Source organism: Elephas maximus, chromosome 21, assembly GCF_024166365.1.
Source record: "Elephas maximus indicus isolate mEleMax1 chromosome 21, mEleMax1 primary haplotype, whole genome shotgun sequence".
NCBI classification, from domain to species: Eukaryota; Metazoa; Chordata; class Mammalia; order Proboscidea; family Elephantidae; genus Elephas; species Elephas maximus.
The window spans coordinates 9,572,397-9,599,049 of NC_064839.1; the positions used below are offsets into that span (position 1 = coordinate 9,572,397).

At 42.0% G+C, this 26,653-nt stretch overlaps 1 protein-coding gene across 2 annotated transcripts in view; it reads left to right on the top strand.

Annotated features, from left to right (window-relative positions):
- The window catches only part of SHCBP1 (SHC binding and spindle associated 1), a 40,209-nt gene that overhangs the window by 4,756 nt on the left and 8,800 nt on the right, over positions 1 to 26,653 (top strand). The window contains exons 2-10 of one of the 2 annotated variants that reach the window (XM_049864391.1): positions 2,792 to 2,979; positions 7,248 to 7,415; positions 7,596 to 7,711; positions 9,019 to 9,227; positions 12,913 to 13,005; positions 22,949 to 23,182; positions 23,288 to 23,456; positions 23,763 to 23,883; positions 26,305 to 26,436. In XM_049864391.1, coding sequence (XP_049720348.1) covers positions 2,871 to 2,979; positions 7,248 to 7,415; positions 7,596 to 7,711; positions 9,019 to 9,227; positions 12,913 to 13,005; positions 22,949 to 23,182; positions 23,288 to 23,456; positions 23,763 to 23,883; positions 26,305 to 26,436 — 1,351 coding nt within the window. In that variant the 5' untranslated portion in view covers positions 2,792 to 2,870. Of the gene's footprint in view, positions 1 to 2,306; positions 2,980 to 7,247; positions 7,416 to 7,595; positions 7,712 to 9,018; positions 9,228 to 12,912; positions 13,006 to 22,948; positions 23,183 to 23,287; positions 23,457 to 23,762; positions 23,884 to 26,304; positions 26,437 to 26,653 lie in introns of those variants that run through there. The other variant, XM_049864392.1, reaches the window with a different exon arrangement.

The following is a 26,653-nucleotide window of genomic DNA, read 5'->3' on the forward strand; positions in this document are numbered from 1 at the left end:
AAGTTTGATGCTACAGAGAGAGGACGAGCCAGGAAGTGTCTCAAGGTCGCTCTTGGATTTTGGGAAGTTTTCTGGGGAGAGCAGTTTTGATACACTTGTAGATAGAGTGTAAGGACCCGATGGTGAGAGAGTAAAGATTAAAAAAAAAAAAAAATCAACCCATAAAATAGTGGATAACACCCCACCTTAGGGCAGGCAGAAGGTTGCCATGGTGGAGGGATGGGAACAGAGGAAGGAGAAACCCTTTCCTTAGGATGGGAACAGGGGGCAGTGGGAGCAAGTCTGTAAGAGATGTGTGCTCCTGAAACATGTCCACTTAGGGGAAAACTCTGAAAACCCGTGATAACATCTGAGCAAATAATGAACACACGCTGACATAGGTTTGGAAACGAGGGGGGTGGTGATAGCAAATATATCCAGTTTAATAGTTTGTCCTTAATGTGGTTTGCAACAGCATAGGTATTTTGTCTCTGCCCTTGTGGCTTCCTGCACCTTTTCCAGACTTCTCCAGAACCAATGGCTTGAGTTATATCTTGAAAGTTGATGAAATAATTAGTAATTGAACAAGAAGAGGGCTACGTGGTCTCCAGTGCTGAGGGAAAGAAAAAGATAACAAAATCCATTGCCGTTGAGTTGATTCCGACTCATAGCGACCATATAGGACAGAGTAGAACTGCCCCATAGGGTTTCCAAGGAGCGGCTGGTGGATTCAGACTGCCGACATTTTGCTGAGGAAAATAAAAAATTTGCTGAGGAAAATAGGGGAGGAGAAATCCTGCCACTGTGGGGTTTGTAAGGAGGTCTGGCAGTGCCGTGGTTAAGCGCTTGTGTGCTAACCAAAAGTCAGCAGTTCAAATTCACCAGCTGCTCTTTGGGAGAAAGATGTGGCAGTCTGTTCCAGTAAACCCTATGGGGCAGTTCTACTCTGTCCTACAGGGTCGCTGTGAGTCGGAATCAACTCTATGGCAGTGGGTTTGGATTGGCTCTGGAGTCTGACTGGTCTCAAATCCCAGCTTTGCTGTGTTAAGTTAAAGGCAAGTTACTTGACTTTTTAGTGACTCCATTTCCTTATCTGTAAAAGGGGAATAATAATATTTCGTGACTCACAGGATGGTTTGTGAAGATTAAATAAGATAATGTAGGTAGAGCCTGCAGCAGGTCGTCTTGCATATGGTAAAACTGGCGGAGGAGGGGCAGGAGAGAGGCATCATATCTCCTTCAACATCACCAGGGGGAAGGAGAATCAAGATCAACAGCCCAAGGCTGATGAGGTGGAGGTCACACATACCTCCTCCCTCCTGTCTTTACCAATTCTGATACCAGCTGTCCCTCCCACAGCACTCTCTACTTCCCTTCTGGGTTTGATAATTCATTGCAATGGCCACACAGAACTCACAGACCATACTTACAGTTATGGGGTTTATTAGGGAAGTAACAGGTTACAACTTAGGTTCAGGAATGCTCAGGATACAGCTCTTCCATCAGGACAGCCCCTTTTCAGGCATGCCAGCAGGCACGCCTCTTTCTGGCCCTCGGCCTCTGCCCCCTCTGGCAAGTGTTACAAAGCTCTTTTAGTTCTGCTGATAAGTACCCCCCAGGCACCCCACTCTGCTAGTAAGCTTCAGCCCGAAGGCACTCAGCTTTCTCACTCCATCTCCTGGTTCTGCTGCCTCCGTTTCTTGCTGTCTTTGGTGTCACGGCTCTCTCTCTCTCTCTCCCCAGCTCTCTCTTTCTCCCTGTCTCTCTCTCTCTGTCTTTGGACTCCTAGTTCCAGGAGCTTCTCAGCGCAAGGATGGCAAGTCCAAAGAAGTGCTCCGCTCCTGGCCCTTCTTTCTTGATAGTGGTGAGATCCTCTCCTCCTGCCTCTGAAATGGCTCGTTTTAAGCCTAGTGGGATGGCAAAACTGACCGGTACCCTTGTTAGGGTTACATACACCTTATTAGCATGGTCCTACCCAATCATTTGGTGGAAGTTACAAAGACTATGGCTCGAAGGGCTGAATTAATAAGTAATTCATTGCACCACAACATAATACGTTTTAGTTATTGAGGAGTCCTTGGGTAGTGCAAATGTTTAATGAGCTTGGCTGCTAACTGACAGGTTGGAGGTTCAAGTCCACCCAGAGGCACCTCAGAACGAATGCCTGGCGATCTACTTCCAAACAATCAGCCATTGAAAACCTATGGAGCACAGCTCTACTCTGACACACATGGGGTTGCCATGAGTTGGACTCGACTCAACGGCAAATGGTTATTATTATTGGACGTTACAGTTGCTCTTGATGAATAAAAATGAGAAAATATACTTTCACTTAATAAATTTAATTTGACATTGTTTGAAAAGGTCGGGCCCATTTTGTGTGTGTCTGTGTGTCTGTGTGCGTGCGTGCGTGTGTGTGTGTGTGTGTGTGTTAGTGAACGAGAGAGGAGAGAGACTGATTCTTAGTGGTGAAAGGATTAGGCCCACCCAGACCAAGGTCCTATTACAGAACCAAGTCTAAACTGTATGTTTTTAACACTCAATCCAGTGCCTTTTCCGCTCTGTCCTACTGTCAGGCATGGCATTGTCAGTTTTTCGGAAATCATCCCAAATTATGCCCCAATTCAACGTTTCCAAATTTTTCCCAGTTATTTTTTAAGAGGACCAGGTGGCTGGACGAGCAGAGTGGTCCGCCGGTCGGTAGATGGCGCAAAAGCGTTGTTGCCAGGGTTAGTGGAGCCGGGAGGTGGTGAAAGGGGGCGCATAGAGTGCGGAAACCAGGGACAAAAAACCTTCTTTTGATTGGTCCAAGCGCCTCTCCCTCGTACCCAATCAGAAGTGGCAGCGTCATCACGTTACGGGACTGAAGCGGCAGCCCGCGGAAATTTGAAATGGCGAACGGCTTGGTGACTGGTGGTGGTCTGGAGCCGGAGGCGATGGCGCCAGCGCCGGAGCGCACGGGCTGGACGGCCGAGGAGGAGACGGCCAGCCTGGAAAAAGGTGAGCACCGCCTTGCCCGGTCTGCGGAGCCTCCTGCTAGCGGTGGCCCGGGCGTGGGGACCTGGTGCCCGCAGCCCGGGGTGCGGTGGCGGGTGTGCGAGGCCGGGAGGCTCTCAGGACATCGGGTCGGGGGTTCCCGGGCTGCTGCCCATGTCTCGTCCTCTCCTGCTTCAGCTTCCCTCGGACTGGAAGGAGCGCCACTGAGTCGGGAAGCCCCAGCCTCCCATGCCGGGTGGGCGCAGGGACCTCTGCGCGCATTCATCTGTGTCAACAGGCTCTTCACTTTGCTCTACATCTCAAAGATGGGAGCCACGCTTCTTTCCGCAAAAAGGAGGAAGCTTGAACCCTGGACACCGAGGGCCGTTAATATTCCCAGCGTTTGGGGAGCCAGTTTGGAAAAGTCTAGAGCCAGAAGCCAGGTTTCCTAATTCCCAGACATTTCTACCTCAAGTGCTCAGAGCCCTGATGGCACAGTGGTTAAGAGCTTGGCTGCTAACCAAAAGGTTGGCAGTTCAAATTCACCAGCCACTCCTTGGAGTGGGGCAGTTCTACTCTGTCCTGTAGGGTTGCTATGAGTCGGGACTGACTTGACAGCACCTAACAACAACAACAGCTGTAAGTCCTCAATAAATATTAGCTATTATGGAAACACTTGGTGGTGTAGTGGTTAAGTGCTAAGGCTGCTAACCATAGCGTCGGCAGTTCGAATCTGCCGGGCGCTCCTTGGAAACTATGGGGCAGTTCTACTCTGTCCTATAGCGTGGCTATGAGTCGGAATCGACTTGATGGCAGTGGGTTTGGTTTGGCTTTGGTGCAGAGGTCACTGTTTCTTTTTTCCTGACATTTTGTCTTAGCTATCTAATGCTGCTCTAACAGATATATCACAAGTAGGTGGCTTTAACAAACAAAAATTTGTTTTCTCACAGCCTAGGAGGCTAGAAGTCCTAATTCAGGGTGCCGGCTCTAGGGGAAGGCTTGCTTTCTCTGTTAGCTCTCGAGGAAAGTCCTTGTCTCTTCAGCTTCTACTTCCTGGTTCCTTGGAGATCTCCAAGTGTTTTGGCATCGGTTTTGCCCCATCTCTGCTTCTTTCACTTGCTTGTTTAATCTCCTTTATGTTTCAAAAGAGATTGATTCAAGACACCAACCCTGTCTTATTAACATAACAGTGACAACCCATTCCCAAAGGGGATTGTAACCACAGGCATAGAGGTTAGGATTTACAACCCATTTTTAGGAGACACGGTTCAATCCATAACACCTTTTTAAGCTGGTGCAGGTTTTTATTCTAGCATTTTAAGTAGTGTTGTGTAGTGGGAGGAATCCTGGCAAAGTAAGAAAGCTCAGTGCGACTTAATTCCACCACTGACTAAACTCATGAATGGGCAGAAGTCACTTGGCTTCAGTTTTCCCACTAGGAAATCAGAGGCAGTGGTCTTCCAGAATTGAAGATGAAATAATGTGTCAATAGTAATTACTTTCAAAATGGCCATAAGGATTTCTGCTGATGTACAACTGTTATTTATCTAACATACATTTATATGTACTAAGTGATGTTTTTTCTTAAGCGATGTTAGTTGCCCTGAAGTCACTTCTGACTCCTGGTGGCCCCATGTTTTACAGAGTAGAGCTGCTCCATAGGGTTTTCTTGGTTCTAAATCTTAAGGGAAATACATTGTTGTTGTTGTGTGCTGTTGAGTTGATTCTGACTCATAGCCATCCTGTAGGACAGACTAGAACTGCCCCATAGCGTTTCCAAGGGTGTGATTGTTATCGAAGCAGACTACCACATCTTTCTCTCCTGGAGCAGCTGGTGGGTTTGAACTGCCAGGCTTTTGGTTAGAAGCCTTGTTTTTAACCACTGCGCCACCAGGGAAGCAGACAACCAGGCCTTTTCTTCCATGGAGCCGCTGAAGTTTCCAACTGCCAACCTTTAGGTTAGCAGTCAAACGCAAACCATTTGCACCACATAGGGACCTTACCAAGTAATGGGGACAGTTATTTAATCCTCTTAATTTAATTGATGTGGGGAGCAGTTCTACTCTGTCCTATAGGGTTGTTATGAGTTGGAGTCAACTCACTGGCAGTGGTTTTGTATAGCCAAGGAAACTGAGGCAATGAGATTTTCACACAGTGATAAAGTATTGAGGCTCTGTACGGCTCCAGTGCCTCAGCATTTATCTGTCAGCTGTAGACACTTGAGTTCACTTGGGTCGTCTCTGTTGTTGTTGCTGTTAGGTGCTGTTAAGTCTGTTCTGACTCATACTGACCCTGTGTACCACAGAACTAAACACTGCCTGGTCCTGCACCATCCTTACAGTCATTGTTATGCTTGAGCCCATTGTTGCAGCCACTGTGCCAGTCTATCTCGTTGAGGGTCTTCCTCTTTTCTGCTGACCCTGTACTTTGCCAAGCATGATATCCTTCTCCAGGGACTGATCCCTCCTGACAACATGTCCAAAGTGTGTAAGACGCAGTCTTGCCATCCTTGCTTCTAAGGAGCACTCTGGTTGTACTTCCTCCAAGACAGATTTGTTCATTCTTTTAGCAGTCCATTGTATATTCAATATTCTTCCCCAACACCACAATTCAAAGGTGTCAATTCTTCAGTCTTCCTTATTCATTGTCCAGCTTTCACATGCATATGATGCAACTGAAAACACCGTGGCTTGGGTCAGGTGCACCATAGTCTTCAAGGTGACATCTTTGCTTTTCAGTACTTTAAAGAGGTCCTTTCCGGCAGATTTGCCCAATGCAACGTGTCTTTTGATTTCTCAACTGCTGCTTCCATGGCTGTTGATTGTGGATCCAAGTAAAATCTGTGAGGTCAAGTAATTCTGGTGGCCTGAACAGGGGCAAAGAAATTGGAGGAAAGAGAAAATAAAAGTGGGGTGTGTGTGTGCGTGTATGACAAAGCAGTGCTCCTAACAGTCTCAGATACTCTCTTCAGAAACCACCACTGGAAACTACTTTGCAAGTCTAAATGCTACCCTCAGCATTTGTTTATTTAGTAATCAGTTCATCTATTTAAAACATCTTCTTACACAGAATTAGAAATGCCACTGACTGAAGCATGCCTTATGAAACATAATTACGTACAGTCCAGACCTAATGTGTTTAGCATTTTCTAATCTTTTCCTCAGACACGGCCACTGAATTCACAAGGAGGAACCTAGCAGCCTTCGCAAAGGAAACAGTATGCATTATTAAGACTCATCTCTGTTTATCGAGGGGCCGTTGGCAGGCCGATACTGCAGGAAATGAAGGCAGGCTTCAGCTCGTCCGAGAGGGATTATCGAAAATCAGCTATGTTCCCTATTTCTAATGCGGTTTTATAGAATTGTTTTGGAAGAAACAAAGTGACTACGAGATCCTTGGCCATTATAAGCTGCTAACCATAGTAAAGATCATGTTGTTGTTGTTAGCTGCCATTGGGAACTGGGATGGCTGTCCCCACGATTGGTTGGGGATCAGATCATTGTGAACTACGGTTTTCATTGGCTGATTTTCCAAAGTATGTCTCCAGGCCTTTCTTCCTAGTCCAAGCCTTTCTTCCTAGTTTGTGTTAGTCTGAAAGCTCCTCTGAAACCTGTTCACTGTCATAGCAGCACGCAGGCCTCCACTGACAGATGGGTGGTGGCTGTGCATGACGGACCCGGGTCTCCGGCAAGGAAGATGAGAATTCTACCCTTCAAACCAACACTGCACCCTAGTAAAGATCATGTTGTGTGCCATCGAGTCAATTCTAACTCAGTGGCCCTACAGGACAGAGTAGAACTGTCAGTAGGGTTTCCTATCCTGTAATCTTTACAGGAACAGATCACCAGGTCTTTTCTTCCGTGGAGCTGCTGATGGGTTCAAACCACAGACCATTCTGTTAGCAGCCAAGCTCTTGACGATTGCATCACCAGGGCTCCTTAATAAAGATCATAGCTGTATCCGTTTAAGGAGATCTTGGGTGGTTGCCACTGAATTAAAAAACAGATAAACCAACCGTTTCCTTTGCCTTTCCCCAAACCTCACAGAACAACAAAACCTAACCTGTGAAGGGTCTTAAGCTCTTACTGTTTTGAAGTAGAACTTGGATTTTGAGATGTTTTTAAGTTTCGAACTAGTTTTTTCTGACAATGCTAGAAGTAAGTAAAGCAGCATCCTCAAATCCTAGCTTGTACTTTGCTTGGAATTTCTAAGCAAGGAAGTGAACATAGCAGCACTCTGTAAACACTGGAAGTGTCTGGGACAGTGAGACTGCTTATTTTTTGTTCTTTTAGGTTTGTTCCAAGATGAAGACTCCTGCAGTGATTGTAGCGATCATGAGAAGGCAGGTACTAGTTTACGGAGTTTTGTGCTAGAAGGTAAAACACTTTTCCCAGAAATTTTCCAAACAAGTCAACTTTTGTTCTATGAGCGATTCAGAGCCTATCAAGATTACATTTTAGGTGAGTAAGTTCTCTTTTTTGTTGCTTATTATTATTATTACCTCTTTGTTTAAAGTAGATGTCTGTTTCAGTGCCCCAGACTGCCAGTTGTCGGTACTGATGGAGGTGGGCTTGGTGGATTTAGTCACTTCTCTCTGCCTCATGTGGTTGCAATACTTACTGTGTCTCATTTGTTTGTAGCTGACTGCAAGGCTTCTGAGGTAAGAGAATTCACAGCTGAGTTCTTGGAGAAGGTTCTGGAACCATCTGGATGGCGGGCAGTCTGGCACACCAACGTGTTCGAGGTGCTGGTAGAGGTAAATTTAATTCTGTTGTTCAGACATTTGTCTCTAGCTAAAAGCACTTTATTTCAGACTGTTATAGCCAAAGTGCTTATTTTTAATTAAAGTTTATGAGCTGATTGAAGATAGCCTGTTTTTCACATCTGATTGCCACGGTGTGTAAAGTCTTCTGCAAATCCTAAAAACAGCCGAGGAGGAGCTGCCAGGGAACCGAAGTGTCTGAAGTTTCAGCAGCCTTTGACAAGGAGAAATGGCTTATAAACCTATGAAGTGGAGGAGAGACCTAATTATGGAGTTAGCAGCGTTGCCATTAATTTTTTTACCTTTTTAGTTGTAGCCCATTAAGTCGCTCAAACCAAATAGGCAGTTTAAAACTAGCCCATTTATTGCCTAGCAGATCTGCAGACGGGTGGTTAATCTCTGGGTTATACGTCCCACTGCAGAAAGTAAGAAACAATCTTATTTTTCAACTGGCTGAACCTTTTACATTAAATCCGCAGTCTAATTACAGCTGTGAGTTTTTTTCAGCGTCTGCTAACTGGACCACAAAAAGCCCTGTTAAACTAAAATGTTAAACCAAGGAGTGTGACTACAAGTTGTTGCTGCTGCTCCTGCAGGAGATGACACCGCACTCGCAGTGATTGTGCTCCAGGCACTGGGTTCAGCTGTTCCTTGGGAATTTGGAAATTCTGGATTGTGCTGATACCTTCGATTGTTCAGACCTATTAGTTTGGTTACAACAGCGTGCACCGCCCCCCCCCATCATTTTCTGTAAAGCAGAGTCATTGTTTTCAAAGAAAAACGTGCTAAAAACACTTCATTCATTTGTTTACCAAGGGCCCAGCATTGGCCTTACAGCTTCTCATTCCATGAGCGAACGTGTAAGATCCCCACCCTTGTGAGGCCTTCACCTCCTGGTCTCTTTGTCTCTATCCTGCCTCATCCCTGCTGCTCCCTCCCAGCTGCCTCTTCCCGCTCCTCTTCTGCCAAGCTTGCCTCTGCCACAGGGCCTTTGCACCTTCCCTGGCTCTTCAGGTGGCTACATGCTTTTCATCCTTCTCATCTTAGCTAACAAGTGACTTCCCTGACCATCTGAGCAAACAAGGCACTCTGCTGGTTATTCTCTGCCACATACTCATCATCTTGTTTACAGTGTAAGCTCTGTGAGAGGAAGAGCCAGGCCTGCCTTGTCTGTCCTTTACATTACAGAAGAAGGTTCCCATTCCTGCTTTTTAAAAAGTCAGGCTGTTACTAGTGTTTTATATGTGTCTTAGTTTCGATTTTCCATGCGTTAAGTCAGGCCACATTGTTTTAAATCCCAGGTCACGGACGTGGACTTCTCAGGGTTGAAGGCTGTGGTGAGGCTTACCAAGCCGTACCTCTGTGAGTCTCGCGTGAGCTCTTTCACCTGGGAGTGCATGAGTGAGCTCCTGGAGCTGAAGGAGCACCGGCTGCCCCTGCAGGAGCTCTGGGTGGTGTTTGATGACTCTGGAGCGTTTGACCAGACGGCCCTCGCCATGGAGCATGTCAGGTGGGAAGAGAAGTTGACAAAAATTACCTGCATCCAGAAACACTGGACAAACAGAAGAAAATCTGGTCCGTATCAGGCCCAGATTTAAAATTCAAACTGTGAGCTTGGTCATTCCATCTTAGCCAGGTTTTAAAATATTCAAAAATAGGGGAATCTCTTAAATTAAAATTTTTCATATGTTTAAAATTTTCTTTTTGGAATAATTCCAGACTTATAAAATTTTGAAAAAATAGTACAAAGAATTCTGAATACCCTTTACCGAGTTACTCCAAATGTTAACAAAAGGTAGGGGATTTTTATTTGGATTTATATATGTTTAGAAGTGGGCTTCAGAGTTCTAGGATCTAAGGCTTATGGTCGGCATATCTGAATACATGAGGAAAGAAAGATAAAGTGAAGAAGGTGGTATATCGTGGCCTATGCACTGGTTAGACTGAACCAAACCAAACCCACTGCCATTGAGTTGCTTCCGACTCATAGTGTCCCTGTAGGACAGAGTAGAACTAACTGCCCCACAGGGTTTCCAAGACTGTAAATCTTTATGGAAGCAGACTGCCATATCTTTTTCCTTTGGAGTGGCTGGTGGGTCTGAACCACTGACCTTTCGGTTAGCAACCAAGTTCTTTAAACTGATGAGACTGATACACATTATCTGGTCAAAGAAAGTGTCTTCTCAGACCACTTCCAGGACACTTGAGGGACATACTTGCATCTTTCAACTTTTTCGGCATGGTTGGTTTCCACTCACAGGAGTGTGCCCCAGGCCCCTTAGGGAAGGAAGGTGCATACCTGGATTAATAGGTACGTTTTTCAGGTATGTATTTTATCAGATAATTTTGATTTTTTGGCTCTTCCATATATATTTAGTAAAGAAGGCTAAATTTTAGCTGTTTAGAAATGGACTTGTATTCCTCCAGGAGGTGGAAGACTGGATAATATAATGATTGTGATGTTAATAACTGTGCTTTGTGTTTTGAAATTTAACAAGTATTTACTGGTTTCTCTGTAATGAGCCTGGTTCTGCCGGGCCCAGTTTGAATAACTTATAAAAAAGCAGTGTCTCAGGCCCAGTTTCTGACATCACGTGGAAAATTTCTAATTGTATGCAGGGACATTTAGGCCTAGATGTTCAGTTTTAAGCCAAGCAGTATAAATCCAAAGAACTGGTTTCTGTACAGAACCAAACTAACTCCCTTATGTTTTGATCATTTTTTGGAAAATCCAGCAATTAAAGCATGTGAAGGTAAAGCAGTAATTGATGATTTTGGGAAGTTAAGAATGAAGGAGTTAATCTCTCTCGCTGGGTGCAGACGCAATGGAAAGACAAGTATCTGGGGCTGGTGATGGGGTTATTGGAAGCCCAGCTGGGCCAGATGCAGTCTTCATTTTGAGGGGTCAGAATCTGGTCAGTGCCATGAGAAGGTCAAATTGTGAGAGTTTCCGTCTGTTTTTATTCAGTAAATACTTGAGTGCAGGTCCTGAGTTGAGGGTAGGGGGCGCCTGTGGCAGAAAACAGATAATCCCACCATCAGGGAGCTGTCAGTAACGGTGGCGGAATAACCCTGACGCAGTAATCACACAAAGACGTATATGTGATTGTGAACTGGAGTTAGTGCTGTGATGAATTACAGCATCTGAGGACTAAGTTAAAAAAAAAAAAAAAAAGGCCAAACCAATGGCTATCCAGTGGATACCAACTCATGGCGACCCCATGTGTGTCAGAGTAGAACTGTGCTCCATAGGGTTTTCAATGGCTCATTTTTCATAAGTAATTGCCAGGCCTTTCTTTTGAGGTGCCTCTGGGTGGACTCAAACCTCTAACCTTTTTCCGTTAGCAGCTGTGTTACCCATTGCACCACCCAGGGACTCCAAGACTAGGTCAGGCCACTGTTATATAGTTAAGGGGTCAAGAAAGGTCTCCTGAGGAAATGACATTTGGGTCTCAAGGACTAGCTAGGTGAAAGGGGTTGTGGCGGAGTGAGTAGGCGGAGCTTGGTGAGCTTAAGGAACTGAAAGGCCAGTGTGGCTGGAGCACAGGCAGAACTGGAGAAGCCTGGGAAATGAGCTTGGAGTCTGAAGCAGGGGTCAAAAGGTATAGGGCTTTGTAGGCCAGTTAGTTGTTCTTATCTTCCAAGAGCAATGGGAAGCCATTCAAGGGCTTTTTCTCAAGGGTGAATATGATAGCTTTGTTTTAAAAGACTGCTATGTCTAATGCCAATGAGTTGTACAAGTAAAATAGTGGAAATGTTTTGTAAAGTGTATTTCACCACAATGAAAAAAAAAGCTGCTGCGTAGAGAACAAATGGAGGGAGGGACGCTAGGGAGGCCGGTTAAAAGACACGTGTGAACTAGCGTGGGACGTGGAGAAATGGAGTAGACTAGGGAGACCAGTTAAAAGGCACATGTGGACTAGCGTGGGCTGTGGGGAAATGGAGGGAGGCTAGGGAGACCAGTTAAAAGGCACACATGGACTAGCGTGGGAGGTGGAGAAGACTGTTGAGGCTTGTTGAGCAAGTAGAATGTCTGGGACATGGTGGTGGAATGGATCCTGGCCGATGAGGGTGATGGAGTTGGCACCCAGGTTTCTGGCTTGAAGGAATTTGAATACTGACTGGATATTTGGTAACATTAAGAGATTAAATTTTTTGGGGGGGGGTAAAAAATTTTTTTTTAGAGACACATTCCAAAATTTTATGAATGATATATATGTCTAAGGTTTGCTTCAAAAGTGTCAGGGTAGTAGGGGAGGGGGCAGCCGCGGGTGGGATAGAGATGGAACCAAATTGACCCGAGTTGATAATTGTTGAAGCTGGGTGATGGATACATGGCGTACTGTTTTCTCTCTGCCTTTGTATATGTTTGAAATTTTCCATAATAAAAATATGATTAAAAAATCACTTGAGGAGCTTTAAAAAAACACTGATGCTTTTACAGCTTCCCAAGGATTCCAATGCGCAGCCCAGGCTGAGAACTGCAGCTCTGTGTTGTGTCCCTAGGTGGTATCGCTGCTTCAATGCCATCGATGTGCTGACAACTCCCAGATTTATCTCCCTAGCCCTGGCCTTTCCCTTGAGTTCTGGACTTGCATATTCGTCTGCCTGCTTGACATCATCTTTGTGGAGTTCAAGTAGACATCTCAGCCTGTTTTCATGGGGAAACAAAACTCTATTTTCCACCCCAAACTTGTTTTCCTCCTGGTTTTCTTATCTCAGTAAATGGCACTCCCGTGGAGCCCTGGTGGTGCGGTGCTTAAGAGCTACGGCTGCTAACCAGAAGGTCGGCAGTGGGATGTACAATAATTAAAAAAACCAAACAAAAGACTGGCAGTTCGAATCCACCAGCTGCTCCTTGGAAACCCTATGGGGCAGTTCTACCCTGTCCTATAAGGTCACTTTGAGCTGAAATTGACTTGAGTTACAGTTAATTGATAAATAGTTCTTCTGGGGAAAAAAAAAAGTCCTAACAGAACCACTGTTGTGGAGAAAGTTTCTCTAGCTGCTCAGAAGGTCCCTGTCTGATGTGACTCTGAGTTGTTAGTAACGGTAAGACACCGGAATGCTGGGTAATATTTGCTAGAGCCGATAGAATGTCTTAACTGACTCCAAACAATTTTGCTTTTGCCCCTCTGAAACCCTGGTGTTTTGAACCAGGGATTGAGTTTTGACGATACAAATTCCTCCCTCAGGTTTTTCTACCAAAACATTTGGAGGAGTTGGGATGAAGAAGAGGAGGATGAGTATGATTATTTTGTCAGGTGTGTTGAGCCTCGACTGAGATTGTAAGTATTTTTTGCTGACCTTGATACATCTTGGGAAAAACAGATATTCTCAGTTTGATTTTACCTGTGTAGTGCGTGTGCGTACGGCAGGGGCCTAGACAGAAATGGAACCACGTGCAAACAATACAACCCGTTGACAAGTTATTAAGTGAAACTTGTACAAGTGCAGAGACGGCTGCTTTTAGTGTTTATAAACTGAATCTACAAGCAGAGAGTTCAAGAATCTGTTGCTAGCTCATTGTTTTGTAAAACTGAGTAAAATCCAATTGAGCTAGTACGTTAAAACCCGTGTTTAATTAAAAGATATTGTTTGAAAAGCAGTGAGATTGTTTGAATTATAGAATACTTTTGGCTTTACGTTTTTAAAGGATATTTTTAAAGATACAGAACTTGAAGTTCCTACAGCAAAACATGCCAGACTAAACTCACAGACTTACCTAGCATGCTTTGCCAAGCTCATTTTCCTTAAATCTTTATTTGACAAATAGATGAAAATATGAAATAGTTAATACTGGTGATGAATAAAAATTTCCAGAATACCTGAACACCTTCTTCTAACTTATCGTTTTGATGGGGAAACCTTTCCACGCAACAATACCCAAATTATTGTTCTGTCCTGACCTGGTTAACGTGGCTTTAGGCCTTCCACTAGGTGGTGGTCTGAGACCAGGTAATTTCTCCTTGCAGTCATGAGGTAATTCAGTAGGCAGTGCTGCAATAGAATAAAATTAGAACTTGCATTAAAAATAAATAAATAGAATTGCAGAAGAGAATTTTTTTTTCCCTGTGTGCAAGATGATTTGGTTACATAAGAAGGTGGTAACCCTTCATGTTTCTGGGAAACCCGCTTTGATTTAGTAAGCTTTTCTTGTCTTAAACAGTAAATAATAATAAATGAAAATATTTGAGGAGGCTGGTTAACGGTTCACCTGGTTTAGAATCATGTATACCTTAGCTCCTCATAGACTGGCGGTGATTTCTCTTGAAACATTTCCCAGGTTTTCTGTTCTCTATTTCCTATATTCCCACAGCATGTTTAATGAAATGCCAGGCTTTCCACATTAGGTTTGCCTAGGTTTTGTACATTTGCTCTTAAAGTAATGATTGGTTTTGACTGTAGTACAGTGTAATGATGGGTGAATATCACGTACATCTGGCCCTTGGGAAAACTGTATTCCCCTCTGACAGACTTAAACATGTGTTAACAACGAGAAGTGACCCCATGAGCACCTTGTACAACACTGGCAGATGGGGTACGGTAAGGGAAGGGTTGTTTTCTGTTATGGAGAAGAAGCCATGGCATCTGATGGAGAACCTGGAATGTTATCAGATGTAAGCGAACCCAGAAGGACTCTGGGCTAAGATAGGAGCGAGCTGTCGACAGGCAAGGTTCAAAGGGAATTTTTTGTTTTGATTTTGCACTGCGAGGTCAATATTTTTCCTTTCTAATTCAAAACACTCAGCTTCAGAGCTATTGGGTCTGAGACGCACAGCTGTTGCTTCATTGCTTCCAGACTATGAAGTATCAATAGAATGAGAAGAAATGAGCCGATTGGCATGGATATTGGAAAGGCTGAGACACTTACTTTAAAATTTGGGTCTTAATCTTTACAACTTAATTGACCTGATCAAGCCGTCAGTGGTTTGGTCCCCTGTTTCTCGTTTGCAAAGTGGATTTTCAGAATAGCTTTAAATGAGTACGGATTAACCAAAGCAGACAAAATTCTTGCTTTTCTTGCTTTTCAAGCTTCACCTAATTCATTTATTTGAGAATCAGAAAAAACTTTTTTGTTTATTTTATTTTGTTTATTTTTTGTCTATTTGAGTGTTCACCATAATTTGATGTAAAGGATATGGTTCTGTTTTCTTTTCCTCCTGTCTTATTTGGAGCATGACTAAGTTAAAAAAAAAAAAAAAATCACCTAAGACAGTACTTTTCAACCTTGATTGTATATTAGAATCCCCAGAGAACTTTAAAAAATACCTCCATATCCCCGGAGGCGGATTTAGTTGTTCGGGGAGGGGCCTGAGCACTTGTGTTTCTTAAAAGCTACCTGGTGATGTCTAATACGCAGCCAGAGCTGAGATCCCCTGGCCTGGGGGTAGCTGACAATAATATTGTGCTTTTATTTTTAAATGCATCTATTTCAAATCCATTAGCTTGATTGTCTATAAGTTATTTTATTATTACATCTAGAAGTAATTTCATTCTGAATTTATATTCGAGAAGGTATCTAAATTAATAATAATTTTTTAAAATTAATTTTTATTAAGCTTCAAGTGAACATTTACCATTCCAATCAGTCTGTCACATGTAAGTTTACATACATCTTACTCCCTTCTCCCACTTGCTCTCCCCCTATTGAGTCAGCCCTTTCAGTCTCTCGTTTCGTGCCAATTTTGCCATCTTCCCTCTTTCTCTATCTTCCCATCCCCCCTCCAGTCAAGAGTTGCCAACACACTCTCCAGTGTCCACCTGATTTAATTAGCTAACTCTTCATCAGCATCTCTCTCCCCCTCGCTGACCAGTCCTTTTCATGCCTGATGAGTTGTCTTCGGGGATGGTTCCTGTCCTGTGCCATCAGAAGGTCTGGGGAGCATTGTCTCCGGGATTCCTCTAGTCGCAGTCATACCATTAAGTATGGTCTTTTTATGAGAATTTGGGGTCTGTATCCCATTGGTCTCCTGCTCCCTCAGGAGTTGTCTGTTGTGCTCCCTGACAGGGCAGACATCGATTGTGGCCGGGCACCAACTAGTTCTTCTGGTCTCAGGATAATGTAGGTCTCTGGTTCATGTGGCCCTTTCTGTCTCTTGGGTTCTTGGTTGTCGAGTGACCTTGGTGTTCTTCATTCTCCTTTGCTCCAGGTGGGTTGAGACCAATTGATGTATCTTAGATGGCCGCTTGTTGGCATTTAGGACCCCAGACGCCACATTTCAAAGTGGGATGCAGAATGTTTTCATAATAGAATTATTTTGCCCACTGACTTAGAAGTCCCCTCAAACCATGTTCCCCAGACCCCTGCCCCTGCTCCGCTGACCTTTGAAGCTTTCATTTTATTCTGGAAACCTCTTTGCTTTTATTCCAGTCCAATTAGACTGACCTTCCTTGTATTGAGTGTTGTCTTTCCCTTCACCCAAAGCAGTTCTTATCTACTGATTGATCAATAAAAAACCCTCTCCCTCCCTTCCTCCCTCCCGCCTTTGTAACCACAAAAGTATGTGTTCTTCTCCATTTTTTCTATTTCTCAAGATATTATAATAGAGGTCTTATACGATATTTGTCCTTTTGCCTCTGACTCATTTCGCTCAGCATAATGCCTTCCAGATTCCTCCATGTTATCAAATGTTTCAGAGATTTGTCACTGTTCTTTATCGATGCGTAGTATTCCATTGTGTGAATATACCACAATTTATTTACCCATTCATCCGTTGACGGACACCTTGGTTGCTTCCAGCTTTTTGCTATTGTAAACAGAGCTGCAATAAACATGGGTGTGCATATATCTGTTTGTGTGAAGGCTCTTGTATCCCTAGGGTATATTCCGAGGAGTGGGATTTCTGGGTTGTATGGTAGTTTTATTTCTAACTGTTTAAGATAACGCCAGATAGATTTCCAAAGTGGTTGTACCATTTTACATTCCCACCAGCAGTGTATAAGAGTTCCAATCTCTCCGCAGCCTCTCCAACATTTATTATTTTGTGTTTTTTGGATTAATGCCAGCCTTGTTGGTGTGAGATGGAATCTCATCGTAGTTTTAATTTGCATTTCTCTAATGGCTAATGATCGAGAGCATTTTCTCATGTATCTGTTGGCTGCCTGAATATCTTCTTTAGTGAAATGTGTGTTCATATCCTTTGCCCACTTCTTGATTGGGTTGTTTGTCTTTTTGTGGTTGAGTTTTGACAGAATCATGTAGATTTTAGAGATCAGGCGCTGGTCTGAGATGTCATAGCTGAAAATTCTTTCCCAGTCTGTAGGTGGTCTTTTTACTCTTTAGATGAGCATAGATGTTTGATTTTTAGGAGCTCCCAGTTATCTGGTTTCTCTTCATCATTTTTGGTAATGTTTTGTATTCTGTTTATGCCTTGTATTAGGGCTCCTAGGGTGGTCCCTATTTTTTCTTCCATGATCTTTATCGTTTTAGTCCTTATGTTTAGGTCTTTGATCCACTTGGAGTTAGTTTTTGTGCATGGTGTGAGGTATGGGTCCTGTTTCATTCTTTTGCAAATGGATATCCAGTTATGCCAGCACCATTTGTTAAAAAGACTATCATTTCCCCAATTGACTGACACTGGTCCTTTGTCAAATATCAGCTGCTCATATGTGGATGGATTTATATCTGGGTTCTCAATTCTGTTCCATTGGTCTATGTGCCTGTTGTTGTACCAGTACCAGGCTGTTTTGACTACTGTAGCTGTATAATAGGTTCTGAAATCAGGTAGAGTGAGGCCTCCCACTTTCTTCTTCTTTTTCAGTAATGCTTTACTTATCCGGGGGTTCTTTCCCTTCCATATGAAATTGGTGATTTGTTTCTCTATCCCCTTAAAATATGACATTGGTATTTGGATTGGAAGTGCGTTATATGTATAGATGGCTTTTGGTAGAATAGACATTTTTACTATGTTAAGTCTTCCTATCCATGAGCAGGGTATGTTTTTCCACTTAAGTATGTCCTTTTGAATTTCTTGTAGCAGAGTTTTATAGTTTTCTTTGTATAGGTCTTTTACATCCTTGGTAAGATTTATTCCTAAGTATTTTATCTTCTTGGGGGCTACTGTGAATGGTATTGATTTGGTTATTTCCTCTTCGGTGTTCTTTTTGTTGATGTAGAGGAATCCAAGTGATTTTTGTATGTTTATTTTATAACCAGAGACTCTTCCAAACTCTTCTATTAGTTTCAGTAGTTTTCTGGAGGATTCCTTAGGGTTTTCCATGTATATGATCATGTCATCTGCAAATAGTGATAGCTTTACTTCCTCCTTGCCAATCTGGATACCCTTTATTTCTTTGTCTAGCCTAATTGCCCTGGCTAGGACTTCAAGTACGATGTTGAATAAGAGTGGTGATAAAGGGCATCTTTGTCTGGTTCCCGTTCTCAAGGGAAATGCTTTCAGGTTCTCTCCATTTAGAGTGATATTGGCTGTTGGCTTTGCATAGATGCCCTTTATTATGTTGAGGAATTTCCCTTCAATTCCTATTTTGGTAAGAGTTTTTATCATAAATGGGTGTTGAACTTTGTCAAATGCCTTTTCTGCATCTATTGATAAGATCATGTGGTTTTTATCTTTTGTTTTATTTATGTGATGGATTACATTAATGGTTTTTCTGATATTAAACCAGCCTTGCATACCTGGTATAAATCCCACTTGATCAGGGTGAATTATTTTTTTGATGTGTTGTTGGATTCTATTGGCTAGAATTTTGTTGAGGATTTTTGCATCTATGTTCATGAGGGATATAGGTCTATAATTTTCTTTTTTTGTAATGTCTTTACCTGGTTTTGGTATCAGGGAGATGGTAGCTTCATAAAATGAGTTGGGTAGTATTCCTTCTTTTTCTATGCTTTGAAATACCTTCAGTAGTAGTGGTGTTAAGTCTTCTCTGAAGGTTTGGTAGAACTCTGCAGTGAAGCCGTCCGGGCCAGGACTTTTTTTTGTTGGGAGTTTTTTGATTACCGTTTCAATCTCTTTTTTTGTTATGGGTCTATTTAGTTTTTCTACTTCTGAATGTGTTAGTTTAGGTAGGTAGTATTTTTCCAAGAATTTATCCATTTCTTCTAGGTTTTCAAATTTGTTAGAGTACAATTTTTCATAGTAATCTGAAAGATTCTTTTAATTTCATTTGGCTCTGTTGTGATGTGGTCCTTCTCGTTTCTTATTCGGGTTATTTGTTTCCTTTCCTGTTTTTCTTTAGTCAGTCTAGCCAATGGTTTATCAATGTTGTTAATTTTTTCAAAGAACCAGCTTTTGGCTTTGTTAATTCTTTCAATTGTTTTTCTGTTCTCTAATTCATTTAGTTCAGCTCTAATTTTTATTATTTGTTTTCTTCGGGGGCCTGATGGGTTCTTTTGTTGCTCACTTTCTATTTGTTCAAGTTGTCGGGACAGTTCTCTGCTTTTGGCTCTTTCTTCTTTTTGTATGTGTGCATTTATCGATATAAATTGGCCTTTGAGCACTGCTTTTGCTGTGTCCCAGAGGTTTTGATAGGAAGTATTTTCATTCTCGTTGCTTTCTAAGAATTTCCTTATTCCCTCCTTGATATCTTCTATAACCCAGTCTTTTTTCAGGAGGGTATTGTTCATTTTCCAAATATTTGATTTCTTTTCCCTAGTTTTTCTGTTATTGATTTCTAGCTTCATTGCCTTGTGGTCTGAGAAGATGCTTTGTAATATTTTGATGTTTTGAATTCTGCAAAGATTTGTTTTATGACCTAATATGTGGTCTATTCTAGAGAATGTTCCATGTGCACTAGAAAAAAATATATTTTGCAGCAGTTGGGTGGAGAGTTCTGTATAAGTCAATGAGCTCAAGTTGGTTGATTGTTGTAAGTAGGTCTTCCGTGTCTCTATTGAGCTTCTTACTGGATGTCCTGTCCTTCTCCGAAAGTGGTGTTTTGAAGTCTCCTACTATAAATGTGGAGGTGTCTATGTCACTTTTCAATTCTGTTAAAATTTGATTTATGTATCTTGTAGCCCTGTCATTGGGTGCATAAATATTTAATATGGTTATGTCTTCCTGATCAATTGTCCCTTTTATCATTATATAGTGTCCTTCTTTATCCTTTGTGGTGGATTTAAGTCTAAAGTCTATTTTGTCAGAAATTAATATTGCTACTCCTCTTCTTTTTTGCTTATTATTTGCTTGATATATTTTTTTCCATCCTTTGAGTTTTAGTTTGTTTGTGTCTCTAAGTCTAAGGTGTGTCTCTTGTAGGCAGCATATAGATGGATCGTGTTTCTTTATCCAGTCTGTGACTCTCTGTCTCTTTATTGGTGCATTTAGTCCATTTACATTCAGGGTAATTATAGATAAATAAGTTTTTAGTGCTGTCATTTTGATGCCTTTTCATGTGTGTTGTTGGCCATTTCATTTTTCCGCATACTTTTTTGTGCTGAGACGTTTTTCTCAGTAGATTGTGAGATCCTCATTTTCATAATGTTTAACTTTATGTTAGTTGAGTCGTTACGTTTTTCTTGGCTTTTTTCTTGAGTTATGGAATTGATATTCCTTTTTGTGGTTACCTTATTATTTACCCCTATTTTTCTAAGTAAAAACCTAACTTGTATCATTCTATATCGCCTTGTATCACTCTCCATCTAGCAGTTCAATGCCTCCTATATTTAGTCCCTCTTTTTGATTATTGTGATCGTTTATCTATTGCTTTCCATGATTCCCTGTTATGTGTATTATTTTGTTTATTTATTTATTTTTTAGAATTAATCTTAATTTGTTTGTTTTTGTGCTTTCCCTATTTGAGTTGTGTTGATATCAGGACGTTCTGTTTTGTGACCTTGTATTGTGCTGGTACCTGATATTATTGGTCATCAGGCCGAACAATCTCCTTTAGCATTTCTTGCAGTCTTGGTTTAGTTTTTGCAAATTCTCTAAACTTGTGTTTATCTGTAAATATCTTAATTTCTCCTTCATATTTCAGAGAGAGTTTTGCTGGATATATGATCCTTGGTTGGGAGTTTTTCTCCTTCAGTGCTCTGTATACGTCGTCCCATTCCCTTCTTGCCTGCATGGTTTCTGCTGAGTAGTCTGAACTTATTCTTATTGATTCTCCCTTGAAGGAAACCTTTCTTTTCTCCCTGGCTGCTTTTAAAATTTTCTGTTTATCTTTGGTTTTGGTGAGTTTGATGACAATATGCCTTGGTGTTTTTCTTTTTGGATCAATCTTAAATGGGGTTCGATGAGCATCTTGGATAGATATCCTTTCATCTTTCATGATGTCAGGGAAGTTTTGTGTCAGGAGTTCTTCAACTATTTTCTCTGTGTTTTCTGTCCCCCCTCCCTGTTCTGGGACTCCAATCACTCTCAAGTTATCCTTCTTGATAGAGTCCCACATGATTCTTAGGGTTTCTTCATTTTTTTTAATTCTTTTATCTGATTTTTTTTCAGCTATGTTGGTGTTGATTCCCTGGTCCTCCAGAAGTCCCAGTCTAGATTCTAACTGCTTGAGTCTGCTCCTCTGACTTCCTATTGCGTTGTCTAATTCTGTAATTTTATTGTTAAATGTTTTGGATTTCTACATGCTGTCTCTCTATGGATTCTTGCAACTTATTAATTTTTCCACTATGTTCCTGAATAATCTTTTTGAGTTCTTCAACAGGTTTATCAGTGTGTTCCTTGGCTTTTTCTGCAGTTAGCCTAATTTCATTTGTGATGTCTTTAAGCATTCTGTAAATTAATTTTTTATATTCTGTATCTGATAATTCCAGGATTGTATCTTCATTTGGGAAAGATTTTGATTCTTTTGTTTGGGGGGTTGGAGAAGCTGTCATGGTCTGTTTCTTTATGTGGTTTGATATGGACTGCTGTCTCCGAGCCATCACTGGGAAACTAGTTTTTCCAGGTAATCAGCTAAAAAAAATGCAGTCAGATCCCTACCTGAATTCTCCCTCTGGCTCAGGCTATTCGGATGTTAACGGAGCCACCTGGGGAGGGTGGGGGAGCGATCAGAGAGCTAGGAGTGTAGCACCTCAGAATATAGAGCTGATCCCCAAGTTCACGCTCCGCCCGCGTCCGCCAAAATCCCAGCAGGACGGCTCCCTGGCTAGGATGCTGCTCTCCCCGCTCCAAGACCAGTCACTTCCTCTCGGGGACTTCTGCCGCCTGTGCGCCGCTCCGTTCGCGCGGACTGGGTGGGCGTCGCCCTCACGAACAGCTGGGCCCGCCCCCGGCGTCTATTCAGGGGAAAGCGCTCACGCCCCGCCCGTGCTCGCCAAAATCCCAGCGGCACGGCTCCCCGGCTGGGACGCTGCTCTCCCTGCTCCGAGACCAGTCACTTCCTCCCAGGTGCTTCTCCCACCGGCTGCGCCGCTACGCCGCCCGCGCCAACCGGCTAGGCTCTCTCCCGGGATGAGTTCGGGGGGTAGGGCTGGGCCCCTTGTCTGTGCCGTCTGCCTCCCTGGGCTCTGCCCCAGATCGGGCTCCAAAGGTCGCCTGCCTGGTACGCTGGCTCCTGGTTCTGAAAACAATCGCTGTCTGCCCGTATTTGTTTGTTCTCCGTCTCTAAGTCTGTGTTTGTTGTTCAGAGTTCGTGGATTGTTATGTATGTGATCGATTCACTTGTTTTTCCGAGTCTTTGTTGCAAGAGGGATCTGCGGTAGCATCCACCTAGTCCGCCATCTTGGCCCCGCCTCTAAATTAATAATAATTTTTAAGTGCTAATAAGGTTGTCCAATAATCTTCCTGGGGGAAACTGCAGATAATTTGGGCAACAGTGCTTTAAACATGAGGAAGGACCAGATGGTTTGAATCGCTCCAGTTTCTGATCCCAGAAACATGGTCATCTTAAACGTTGTTCTGAAACAGTTTTGGGATGCTTGCCCTCCCTACACCTCACCACCATGTCTCTCCTGCCTTCCCGCTTGTATTAGGTTTTAAATGTAATAAATGAGAAGAAGGTAATTCCTTGCTAAATAGTGATGACAAACTGTACAGGATGAACATTCAGTGTTTTTAAAGCACAAATGTTTGGATCTAAAAAAAACCCAACTCTTCAAAAGAGGAAAAATTAGTGACTAGAATGAAGTGGTGCTTAAAACTCCCAACATGTTCCCCATACAGTTGAGTGCTATTCAGAAAGGCTTAACGTGCACCTGGGCTGCGTCCTGTGAGCCCTTTTCTCACTGGCTCTCTGAGGACTAAACGGGCTGTCTCACTGAGAGAAAGATGTGTCTGAACGGCCATGAACTTTGACTTGCTTTTAAACTTTCAGGCATTATGATATTCTTGAAGACCGAGTTCCATCAGGACTGATTGTTGACTACCGCAATCTGCTGTCTCAGTGTGAGGAGAGTTACAGGAAGTTTTTAAACCTGAGAAGCAGTTTGTCAAATTGTAGCTCTGATTCTGAGCAGGAAAACATCTCCATGGTGGAAGGGTTAAAATTGTACTCGGAGATGGAACAGTTGAAACAAAAGCTAAAGCTCATTGAGAATCCTTTGTTGAGGTTTGTATATCTTTGTTATTCTTAGTTGGTTGACACCTCCCTCCCCCCCTCCCCCCGCCCCCAGCTATCTTTTGAAAACTGATATGTCTGTTTGGTTTCTTTAAGATATGTGTTTGGCTACCAAAAGAATTCTAATATCCAAGCAAAGGGCGTCCGTGTGAGTGGTCAGAAGGTCACCCATGTGGTCTCCTCCACCATGATGTCTGGTCTACTGCAGGCCCTGCTGAAGGACAAGCTTTGTCAGGAGCCTTGTAAGGAAGAAATAGAAATCCAGGTAAAAGGAGACTTTCTCACTCTGGGTGGCTTTTCCCTCTGACTCACCCAAGGTTTTCATGAATTCTACAAAGTGTTTATGGGAACTTCCCACAGCTGGTTTTCTGTGAAATGGAAGTAGCAAGAACTTGTTTTCAGTCAGTAATAGTCACTTACCAAGCATGCACTGGGCTTAGTGCACGATCAAAGCTGATAATTAAATACTCAGGTTTGACTCCATTTTCAAAGTGAGACGTGAAGGCGCCTAAAGTAATACTTGGGTTGCTTTTGGGACGTATATTTGCAAAATGTTATTGTTGTTTTCTAGTTCCATAATGATCCGTTGTCTGCTATAAATGCCTGCTATGAAGGTGACAGTGTAATTGTTTGTCCTGGCCATTACGTGGTACACGGCACATTCTCCATTGCTGACTCCATCGAGTTGGAAGGTGAGTGTGGACAATCACACAACCAGGCCCTCCTGCGTGATGTGCTTCGCAGACAATAAATTACTCACCTTGTGGCAGCTTCAAGAATGTAATTTTAACTTATTTGATTTTGAATGAATTGCCACGATTAACGGTATTTAAGGCTTACAGGGAATCAACCCACTGTTTGAGCAACTTGACTAATAGCTCTTTATAACACGTATGTGTTGGGAAGACGTTCACAGTCAACATACAGAAAAAAGACCGTTAGGAAGAAGTGTACTTTCCAGATTGTGGATGGTTTTAGAAAGTCTCATTTCTGAAATAAAAAAATATTCCCAGCAATATTTTTTTAGTTTAGTATTTTTTTGGACTTGTTGCTTGCCCTTATTTCGTGTACATTGTGGGTATGCGGTGTGTGGTTTTTTGTTTTAAATTTAGCTTATTTTTGTTGGAGTATAGTGAAGTACATTTAAATTGAAACTGATAAAAAATAAACGTCGCTTACCTTAATTCTTTAAAAGCTTGCCGAAATGTTAGAAATTCTACACTTTGTTTCTTGGCCAAACTGTATTTTTGAGAAAATTAATGTTGAAAGATTCTATTAGAGATAACTTTTTAGTAGTTATACTCTTACTGTACATTTAGAGCAGTTCCTGAATGTAGGCTACTTTACAGTCATTCCTTTTGTAGATTTCAATAACATGTCAAATTCAGACGCACCTGCTCAACGGTTTACCAAAACAGCTTCAAGTTAGCAATAAAGCTTGTAATGCAAAAAATCGTATATCATTTTGGGACGTATATTTGCAAAATGTTATACAGCTGTTCAGAAACTGCTTAAGCTATGTCCTTTATCTTGTCAAAACTTCTTAATGCAAGCAAGCCTGGGAGTTTAATTTCCTGCTGTTCACTAGGGCATCATCTCACCCCCTTTTTTGTTTTATGTGTATAACTTTTGTTCTTTCTCCTCTCCAATGTTTGATTTATATAGATGTGTGTGTATAAATAACACATCTGCAGGATAAAGCACTGCAGTAAAAACACTTTATTTCTGGCATCGTGAAAATCACATTGATATTACCGATCGTGCGGTAGGTAGAAGTTCTTCCAAGATGGGTGAGGAGATTATAACATGATTGTTGGAGTGTCATAAATAATCTCCCAGAATCCTGAGGCTCAGGTGTCAAAATGACTGCACACTTACCAACGGGGGATTTTTGAGAATTTGGGGCAGCAGATGGGAATACATGGAGTACTTGTTCAGGAGTAAGATTTAAGCTTATCTGACAGTGAGCTGTAGCTAACAGTCATGATGAGAGATATATACTGAGTACCTACTATGTGCAGGCATTGCCACTGTATAGTAGGGGTTTTCTTCTTTAGAACTTCCATTTACTTAGTTGATGGTTTCATGTTTTAAACTGCTGACAATACCTAATTTGTTTATGTAATAATCTCATTTTTCTCTCATGGCAATTTTTAAAATATTTTTTATTTTTCTGTTGATAAAAAACTGCTTATTGTAGAAAACGTGCAAAGTACATGCAAACACATATAAAGAATTGAAAAAAAAAAAAAAAGACTCGTAATCCCGTCATCCAGAGTCCACCACTGGGAGCGTTTTGGTGTGAGGAGTGCTCTTGTGTTCTCCATGGTCCCTCAGGCTTGTCTGTACTGGTCACCTGTAGATATCCTAAGTGGCTTTGCCTGTTTAACACAGTCACTGGTTCTGTTTATTCAAGCCAAGACTTAAACAGTGAGCGTTATTTCTTATTTACAGCTTGGTCTGTGTGGTTCTGTTTCATGACAAAAATCAGGCAGTCCTCTAGTTTTCTCATCCTCCATTTTTTTTTTCTGGTAAGCCCACTCAATGGCCCTGCCGGCATTTTCAGTTTGATTTAGATTTATAGAGATTCAGTGATTTCTATTGGTTAACAAGGTAGGCTGCTTTTTCCAGGAGGTGAACTATTTTAAGTCAAGTTGTCAGATTTTAGGGCAGTCAGTTGAAGAGAATATTAAAATTAGATAACCTTGAGAATTGCTTAGGTTTTTTCAAAGCTGATTTATATTATAATCATAGAATTTTGGAGTTGGAAAAAAAATTTAAAAGGATCGAATGCTTAAACCTCTTTGACTCAGCTGTGAGCACTTGGATTATTTATTGTTTCATAGTAGTTCTGTAAGTGAATTTAATGCTGAGCTGGTCCGAAGTGGTTCATAGGGCAGCCTTCCTCACATGGGGCAAACTGAGGAGTTGGTACTGTTAAAAATTGAATATCATAGCTTAAATTAATCAAGATATACCAGGAGATAATTAGATGTTACCTAAATGCAACTGGTTGATTGCTCTCAAGTATCATGTGGAGTCATATGAACTAAAGAAATGTGTTTTTCTGTTTAGGCATTTCCCCTCACCCATCTTCTTGTTCCCTTCCCTAGGATATGGTCTACCAGATGATATTGTGATAGAAAAGAGGGGCAAAGGAGACACTTTTGTGGATTGTACAGGTGCGGATATCAAAATCTCAAGCATAAAGTTTGTTCAGCATGGTGCTGTAGAAGGAATCTTAAGTAAGTACCTGAATATTTGGTGTGTCATTCGTTCCAGGCTTTGAAGAAAAACTTTGCTTTTCATGAAAGATACACTTTAATAAAATACTATGCTTGAGTATATGGAAGGTTGATTAATTATTTATGTACATCATGTGACAATTTAGGGAGCTTATTCTTCAAGATTTGTGAGTTTAATATTTTCTTCTCTTCTGTGTCATCAGTTTTTCCCTTTTAA